This window comes from Triturus cristatus, chromosome 12 (genome assembly GCF_964204655.1).
Source record: "Triturus cristatus chromosome 12, aTriCri1.1, whole genome shotgun sequence".
NCBI classification, from domain to species: domain Eukaryota; kingdom Metazoa; phylum Chordata; class Amphibia; order Caudata; family Salamandridae; genus Triturus; species Triturus cristatus.
The window spans coordinates 840137413-840146988 of record NC_140595.1 but is presented as its reverse complement, the minus strand read 5'-3'; the positions used below and the strand labels follow the sequence as shown (position 1 = coordinate 840146988).

General features: G+C 48.7%; 1 protein-coding gene across 1 annotated transcript; it reads left to right on the top strand.

Annotated features, from left to right (window-relative positions):
- The first annotated feature begins 601 nt into the window (after positions 1 to 601).
- LOC146783033 (dnaJ homolog subfamily C member 18-like) lies at positions 602 to 6369 on the top strand. The gene has a single exon (XM_085636813.1). It carries the CDS (start codon positions 2841 to 2843, stop codon positions 4281 to 4283), a length of 1443 nt encoding a protein of 480 aa, XP_085492939.1. The 5' UTR covers positions 602 to 2840; the 3' UTR covers positions 4284 to 6369.
- The last annotated feature ends 3207 nt before the right edge of the window (positions 6370 to 9576 follow it).

Below are 9576 nucleotides of genomic sequence, written 5' to 3'. Positions count from 1 at the left end.
AACTCACCAACTAGTCATGAAGTGGCCGTATCTGCCTAGTTTTCACAGTGTGTAAAGTCAGTTTCGGACGCCGCTCGCTCTGCATTTAATGCAGTGCGACAGCTGTTGTACTTTAAAGTACCTACTTTAGTTCACTCAGGGTCAAGCGCACCCAGGTGATCTAGGCCCTAAAAATACGTGATGATACCTTTTAATGCGGTGATGCGGGCCACCACATTAAAATGCGTTAGTCTAACGCTTGATGCATGGTACTTGTCAGGGCTGACTCTCATTCATTGATTACTTGATTTTGACTATAATCATCGATTTATGTGTAAGAAATTCTGAAACTAAACCTTTCAGGTTTAAGAATTCGCTGTCTGTCTTGTTGTAGAACCAAATGGGTTCTATGTGCTCACTTGAAAGTGACATTTAGGATGATTTGATGAGACACAGGCTCATCGGGGAGCACCAACTTTGTACAGGGATTCACAGGTTTTCTCTCTCCAAGATGGCGGCTGCGCTGCGTCGCAGACACTGCGGGTCTGTCTTTACTTTAAGGCTGTGCTGACAGGGGCAGGTTCCCCCTCTCGGATGACCGCCGACATGAGTCATGAAGGCTCCAGTCTGTCTTTTGTGTTTAGTCCCCTTACTGCGCATGTTGGATAGTGGCGACAGCGGAAGTCCTTATTTTATTTCCCTTGTTGCCGGCTGTGTCCCGATGTAAGATGGCCGCCGTGCTCCTGCAGCGGCTCATATTCCGGGCGTGAGCTGTAAATAGCGCGGAGCCGTCGGGCGGCATAGGCGCAGCGAGCTCCGCAGGAGCCGGGCGGCCTCCGTAGAGCACCGTGGCGTGAGAGGGGCCGGATCCCACCCGGGGCGGAGGAGCGGGCCGTGCAAGGGCCACTGGCCGAGGACAGAGGGGAGGGAACCTGCAGGAGCCCCGAGGAGAGCCGCAAGACCCCGAGGAGAGCCGCAGGACCTCGAGGAGAGGTGCAGGGTCCCGAGGAGACCTGCAGGACCACGAGACAAAATATAGGGCCCCGAGGAGAGCTGCAGGGCCCTGAGGAGAGCTGCAGGACCCTGAGGAGAGTTGCAGGATCCCGAGAAGACCCACAGGGCCCCGAGGAGAGCTTGAGGACGCCGAGGAGGGCTGCAGGGCACAGTGGAGAGCTGCAGGGCACAGTGGAGAGCTGCAGGGCACAGTGGAGAGCTGCAGGGCCACGAGGAGAGCTGCAGGACCACGAGGAGAGCTGCAGGACCACGAGGAGAGCTGCAGGACCACGAGGAGAGCTGCAGGACCACGAGGAGAGCTGCAGGACCACGAGGAGAGCTGCAGGACCACGAGGAGAGCTGCAGGACCACGAGGAGAGCTGCAGGACCATGAGGAGAGCTGCAGGACCATGAGGAGAGCTGCAGGACCCTGAGGAGAGCTGCAGAACCCCGAGGAGAGCTGCAGAACCCCGAGGAGAGCTGCAGAACCCTGAGGAGAGCTGCAGAACCCTGAGGAGACTTGCAGGATCCCTCGGAGACTTGCAGGGCCACGAGGAGAGCTGCAGGACCCTGAGGAGAGCTGCAGGACCCCGAGGAGAGCTTCAGGACCCCGAGCAGAGCCTCAGGACCTCGGGGAAACCTATAGGCCACCGGAGAAAGTTGCAGGGCCCCGAGGAGAGCTGACCTCTGAGAGAGGCTTTAAGTCACTGAGAGAGGTGATCATGTCTGTGAATTGAGACACGCAATAAGCCAGTCCAGCATATAACCCACCTGACTTCAGAGCCACAGAGAGCTGTTTGTTTGCAACACAAAAGGATGACATTGCTTTACAATCTTGGGAGCACAAGATGTAAACAAGTCACATTTGGTGATACCCACTCCTCCCTTCTTACTGCTACTCCAATGGAAGAATCTTGTTGCAAGACCTTGAGTGATGGTGTGCACTTAAACCCTTCTGCAGAGAGAGTTCAAGGCAGCAAGAAAACAGAAACAGTCTCAGTGAGGAATGTCTTAATGCAAAAAGCTGCACTTTTGAGTATGTTTTCCAGGTAGCTTAACCATGCATTACTTGCATGTGCTTCAGTAAGACGTGACTCATCGTTTGAATTTTTCAAGTTTATCTGAAGGCTGAGGTTGAGTGCATTGAAACCAACTACCCGTTCTTAGGCAGTTTTATCACTTCACTATTTAAATGACTAAAGCTTGTTGGCCCTGACACAATTTGTAAGGGGGGGGATGTTCTTTGCCAAGGCAGTGCCAAGTGGATCCCTTTGGAGATTGAAGGTCACGGTCTGCCAATGGAACGCATTGAGAACCTTGAATTGATGACTACAGGTTGGGTGAAGTCAATGCTTGTGTTCAGTGATGGAAATGCAAGGTCTGTAGGCTACAAACACCGAGACCGATTGGAATTTGCAGTGTCCTCTCAGACTATCGTCTTGTATTTGCCCTCTTTGCTTGGATAACCTTCTTGTGCCCCCTTCAGTTCAAGAAACTGCTAACACTAACCTTTGTCTCTCTTGCTTGATTTGCCAATATGCTGAGAAGGATGTTTTTGATCTGAAAATTGTAGAACTTCTGAAAGTGCATTCTTTAAATAATTAGTGAGTGGGCCTGTGAACATTTACATGGGTTTCAGGACCACTGTTCAATCCTGGAAAATTAACCTATTTACTAAAGTAGGCCTCCCTGATTTCTCTGTCTGTGAAAAACAGATTTTTTGTTTCTTCAAGATAGTGGGACGCGGGTGTTTACTAGTCCCTACTGTTCATAAAACACACAAGACGCCTTTGGTCAAACACGTTCAACCACCAACCCGCTTCTCACCTAGCCTCCCCCTGCCGTGGGCCGGGTTTAGATCATAAACCATGTTAAGAGAAAGGGCAGAGAAGCTGATCAAAATAGCTAGAGTGCATCTGCAGTCAGGGAGACGTGAGGATGCTTTGAATTATCTGTACCAGGCTCAAAACCTGTGCCCCACCCAGAAAGCCAGAGCCCTAATTGAGGCCATCCGGAGCAGTGGCCGTGATAGCTTCCGGGTCCCTCCTGCTCATAGCAGACGGAGGACTGGGGAAATGGGCGCAGGATGGGCAGAGGACCACTTCTATGCAGCCCCTGAAGACTGCCATTGCCCCCAGGATGCTTTCCATGAAAGTTTGGGACATTGCTTTCGCTGCTCTGGGGATACATTCTACCCCAGCCCTGGGTACAGAAGAAGGTGTACAGAGGGTGCCTCTAATGCCCCTCCCAGGGGTTGTGGGCACTCTGAGGGCACCTTCCATACTACCTCCCGGGGGTGTGGCTGTTGTGGGGAACACTCAGATGAAGATTCTGGTAGCAGTGCAAGAAGGTGGCAGTCACACAGTGAGGCTGGGCGTGTACCTCCCAATCACAGTGCAGAGTCTGCACACAGCAGTGGGCAGGGTTATACAGAAGAACAACTGAATGGGGTGCAGAGGGTTATTAGAAGCAGCCGGAGCCACTATGAGACCCTGGGAGTGCAGCAGAATGCCAGCGACGAAGAGCTTAAGCGGGCCTACCGTAAACTAGCACTGCGCTTCCACCCAGACAAGAACCATGCTCCTGGTGCCACAGAGGCTTTCAAGGCCATTGGACGAGCCTTTGCAGTGCTTAGCAACCCCGAGCGCAGGCGACGGTATGACGAACATGGCGACGACGAGCAGGAGGCCTGTAAGCCAGCCCAGGCTCGCACCTACACGGAGCCAGCAGATATGACCCCAGAGGAACTCTTTAACTTGTTTTTTGGGGGTCGTTTCCCAACTGGGAACACATACATGTTCTCCAATGGGGCACCTCCTGCTCGCCATCCTCGCCAGCAAAGGCCCCGCCAGCGTTTCCGTAATGAGCGCCCACCCACTCGGGCTGAAGACAACCGTTCCCAGAGTGGTTATTCAGTCTTACTCCAGCTGCTGCCTGTCCTGGTTCTGGTGGTGGTGTCGGTGGTGGCCCAGCTGGTGGCTCACAGCCCACCATACAGCCTCTTCCAGAAGGCTTCTGTGGGACATACTGTACCTCGTGAGACCCAGGCCCTTGGGGTGCCTTATTATGTGGACCGGAACTTCAAACAGGCTTACCGTGGGCAGTCTCTACAGGAGCTGGAACGGGCTATTGAGAAGGACTACATAGATTATGTGCAGACCAGCTGCTGGAAGGAGAAACAGCAAAAAGCTGACCTAAGCAACCTGGCTCGGCTCTACCGGGATGAGCGACTGAAGCAGAAGGCGGAGTCATTAAAACTAGAGCACTGTGACAAGCTGGCCCACATTATGACCCTCCAGCAAGGGGGCTGAGGGCATTGTATGAGGGTTCGCTCACTCTAGAGGAGAGCGGTCAATGAACACTGGTAGGGTGGATGGCGGGTGGTGATAAATCTTGCCAGGGGACATCAGAATGTCTTCTGACATTAAAGCATTTAAAAAGAGGACAACTGAGATCAAGAAGAAGACATTTTCCAAACATTGGGCAGAATGGGCTGTGAAGAGGGATCAAGCGAGTAAGTGCTGGGGCAGTGATGCTTCCCGAAGCTTGTAGTGTCCATAACAGGACCCTATGGGTGAGGTGCAGCTGGGAGTGTCATGAATTGGCCGCAGCTATTAGCCATTCTTAAAGTTCTGACAAAGCCCAAGAAAAAAATATATTTGTCCAAAACAACCCCTGAAACTCCTCTTTTAGGTCATCATACAAGTGACAGCTCCCCTTAGGAAGGGCCAGGTACACTGGATAGTTTGTACTTCAGTGCACCAACTAACATTTATTATTGCAGTTGCGAGTGGCAAATGTTAAGCCTCGATATGTTTGATATTTTCCAGTGGTGGTGTAGCCTCCTAATTAGAGATGATCAGATTGGATGGCCCCAAGTCCCCACCATGACACTGTATACAAGTTTAATTCTTTCTGCTGCCTTCAAACTAAGTCCTCTCTAATTTACTAAAGAGACATGTTGGCGCCCTGAGACACTTGCACACTGCTCTGCTTAACATAGATAAATAACCAGGGATTGCTCAGTGCTGTTGCAAGAGCCAGGGTCTCTCAGGTGGAATGTGGAGAAATGACCGGAGCACTTTGTGTATTATTTAGTGAATTTGAGATACTTGTTTACTCTCAGGTTCTGTTGCATGTAGCAGGTCAAACCGCTGTTTATGTGGTTTGTCCTTGAAGATAACGCTCAGCCCTCCACAGCACCTAACCATACAGATGGTCCAGTGGACCAGCTTTGCAAGATGAAACTCAACCGCAGGGCGGCTGCGTCTGCCCAAAGTGCAGAGAGGCCAAGTATTTGGTCATCGCTGCAATGTACAAAACATAACTCTTGATGCCCATGACCCACTCAATAAGAATTGAGAGCCCTGAAAGCAATATAAAATACAGATGTAAAAAAGTGCATTATGCAGATGATCAGTTTTAACCCTCTATCCCACCCTAATCAGTAACAGCATCTGCATAGTTAAGTGAGGACTGAGCCCTGCAGTCTGTTGGGGCACATGCTACAGTTAGTGTAATGGATGCTTGTAGGCCTGGGTGTATGCGGAGGGAGGTTTGTGGCTCAACCAAGGCAGTATTTTGTATGATATGGAGTTTCATCAGTGATAGGATCCTCCCGGGGATGGAGGGTTTGGCAGTGTTTGGGGTGGTGGGTGATCTCTGGGAGTCTGAGGCTGGTACATCCAGGTGTAACAAGTTGTGTAACTAAGCGTATATTGTTGGGGAGCCCCAGGTGAAACAGGTGTTGGATTCTGTCTTCCGCTTGTATGAAAAAATGAACTGCTGATATGAATCTTTCTCTCAAAGTGAGACCAGGAGAAATCTATCTGTGCTCAGTCCATTGACCCGTGTAAATCCACTTGGTACATCCTTGTGTGTTGACGTGTAGATCAGCAGTCCTGGGCTGCTCCACAAACTCTGTTCTGACCTAGAATCCATGTTGGTTGTGTTGACCTCTTTCGCAGTGCATGAAATCATGATGGACTGTTGGTGGTGACTGCTGCCCCTTGGGACAATCCTACTGTTCACTCTTGCTGGATCAATGGATTGATAAATTGTTTGGTTCTAGACTTAGGCAGTGCTCTAATGCACCTCCACCCTTTACATAGCATTGCCTATTTCTTGCCTAACTTCAAAGAGACTGATCATTTTGTGGACAGAGCCGCGTGCAACCGTTGAGTCTTATGACCGGTCTCAAGAGTTGGGCTGCATGGCCGCCTCTGCGAACACTGCGGACCTCTAGTTAAGCCGAGCGGCTGCTTCCCATGGATTGAACATGCACTGCTTGTCGTTCACCTCCTCTTTTAATTTTCTTCTTCTTCTCATTGCATATTTATATTAATTTATTCTATTTATTGTAATGATGTATCACATAAAGAGTGCTGAGCCATGAAACTTGTGTTTTTGCTTAAATGATATGCAGACCTCGACGCTTCAACCATCTATGACATGGACACAGGCTCTTAGAAGAGCCTGGCTGCCTCCACATGCATGAATCTGGGAAGCGGGTGGCTGGAAGGAGGGTTAAACTGCAGTGATCTGTGAGTAGCCTCCATTGACAGTGCAGATGCAAATGCGCCTCTAAGCGTTTGGCGCTGATCAGCATCTTTCTAGCCTTCTCAGTTGTTAGTCCAATATTTGATTGTGTATTGAGCCTGGCATTCGCCAAGTCACCCCGCACATCCTCATGAATCGTATTTCTGCTGTCAGTCAATCAATGTAATCTTTATTCAGCCATATGTGGTTGTGAAAGACAACATTACAGAGCAGTTAAAAGATCTTAAAACTAATTTAAAATGACTCCATTATTCACAACATAGTTACTTGAGATTAAAAACAGATAACCCAATGACCATGAAACATAATAGGTAACGCTCGGCGAGATATAAACAACAGCACACAAGTCCATTAAAACAGCTTACATATTAAGTGCATACTGCAGCTATAAAATATAGCCTGATCAAAGACGTTTTTTTTCTAATTGATCTGGATGCAGGACATAACGTGTATTTTCTAAAGCCCACGTTCACTCGGAAGGATATCTTGGTGCTGAATAACAGATATTTATTGTTGCCCAACTGAATGGAGCTCGTGTTATAGGCCTCAGAAGGATGAAAGGCCGAGTGGACCTGCCTGGATTTGAACCTGTGACCATGAGGTCAAACACAGGCCCCTACAGTGGACTCATTAGTCCACTATGCCACCGCACCCGACTCCGTGTACAATGAATATCATTTGGGTGGCCATGTAGAGGAAGTCTACACTGTTGTAGCTCGTTGTGTCTTTAGACTGCTTGAAAGCACTGACCAACACTTTTCATGCAATACATAAATAGAGTTTTGTTAACACGCCTGGGTCGTTTTGGGGACCCAGAGATGGAATGGTGGGCCCCAAGGTCTGTTTTGTCTGTGATACTTCACCCTGCTCATCTCCTGCCCCTTGAGTCTGCCCTGGTGGGAACAAAGTAAACTTGAGTAATAAGTGTGTCTTGTCCCCAGGTATTTGGTAGGTCAGCACTGCCATGGGTGTTCAGTGGTGACATACTGCCCATGGTAATTAATAGATGAATACCACAATGGCTAAAAATTTTGGGCCACTACCCCATGCTAATAAGTAAGGGTGGACTGCCTATTGGCTTATAGGAGTGCGTCATCACCCTTCGGGCATTCGAGTAAGGATGCACCCTGCTACTCTCTGGATCTTTTCTCTCAAGTTCTCTGACAAAAGACTTGGAGTGCTATCGGTAATATTCAGCTGTAACATATTGGAGTGAGGTCTAAAAGCACTGCACACATCCCATCCGCTCCTCTCCTAAATGTACGACACTGGCACTGTTGTCAAAGCTCTTTCCTTGGCTCTTTGGTGAATGTGGGGCCACAGTACTGCATCGCAGGTCAGTTGGCGGTCAGTGCAGTGGTCTGCTGCTTCGTTTTCTTCATTTCAATAATAACATCAAATGTTTGTCAATGTGCCACTGTTGCGCCTACTTCATTGCCACCTGAATTTTCCTCAGTTAATGCAAGTGGTGAAAGTATCTTGTCCTCCTTATGCTGCTTCCGTTCTCTCATAATGCTCCTTACCCTTTTGACTAACACTAATGATCGCCTGTTTCCGTTCTCCCATAATGCTCCTTGTTCGTTTGACCTGAACCAATGTGTGTGATGGTGCCTCAATATGGTTTCCGAATTATTTTTAATAGTTTTCCAGCTTCATGTTTTTTCTGCTTTAGCAGATTCCCAAGCAAGCTTCGTTTGAACACTTTGTTGCTCACATTTTTTGGTTATTAATTAACACTGTTCTGACATGGCTTAAGTTCTGTTCAGGGATGTCCTCACCATGTACTCTTTAGTTCTCGGCTAGACAGCGCATGCTCTGTCTCGTGGAGACGTGTTGTGTTCGATCTTTTGGCTTATAGGCCGACCAGCTCCTACAATTGGTAAACTTCAGTGTCGCTCTAAGTTCCTTTGGTGCTATACGTCATGGCATGCTGGCATCATGCCCTCTTCATATGTTTGGCCCTCCCATAGCGCATGCATCAAGTACTTGCCTCCTTACACTGCTCCCGGTTTGCGGGGATATTTTTTTCTTTGTTTTCAAGCACTCAATAGGAGTACTTATGTTTTCAATCAGTCTCCCATACACATATACCACTAAAGTGCATGTACATGAACTAATGCATTTCTTTAAAAGTTGTTAAAACACGAACAGCAATTGTTTTTTTGCACGATCCTATGGTATTATAGCACTCACTCCATCTTTTGCCTAGCCATAGCGCAAACACAAGTCAATGGTAGTGGAGCACTTTAAGTGCTCACCAGTTACATTACACAATGCATTCATTTTTGTTGTTGATCCTGCTTCAATTAAGGTTTTTTAGGTCTCGCCGAGCCAGCGCGCATGCGCTGCTCGGAGAGCATTTGGTATATGGGTTCTGGAAGTGCTGCCCACATGATTTTGCAGGCCTAAAGCTTGAGTGCACGAGAGCGTGCACGTGCATAGCTGCCATCTGGGTGCGCTGCTTGCTCGACTTTAGTAAGGAGCTCCCCCTCTCCAATCATTTCTGCGCCCGCATCCCTCGCGTGCTTAGCACGTTATTGCGATCACTTTTGTTTCACCTTGATCGCGTGCTAAGCACGCGAGGGATGCGGGCGCAGCAATGTCCCTTGAAAAGTACCGTCCTTTACTTTTTAATTTAAGAAAAACTTTTTGCCTCTGCTCCGCGTCACTAATCAATACTTGTTGGGAGATAGGTTCTAGCTTTAGGATGTGGTGTCATCTGATGTCCTTATTCTCCTTGTCTGAGAATTTGGCTCTGGTTATTAGTCCATTTGATACTGCATTATCTGTTCGAAAAGAACCAAAACTTTTCCTCCTTCCTGAATTCCAAAAGGTCTGCTGTCTGTACATGGACAAATGTGCCACCTCTGCATTTCTTTTTGAATGGATGAGCGGGTGATCAGCACTGGCGCCAGACTAGGGTGGCTGTTTATGTTCTGTGGGCATATTTGCATCATTACGCGGTTGAAGGGAGAGCTCTTGCCCTTCATGTCTGTGGACAATGAGAGGGCATTGATGGCGGAATTTTTGACCATAGGCAAGCAT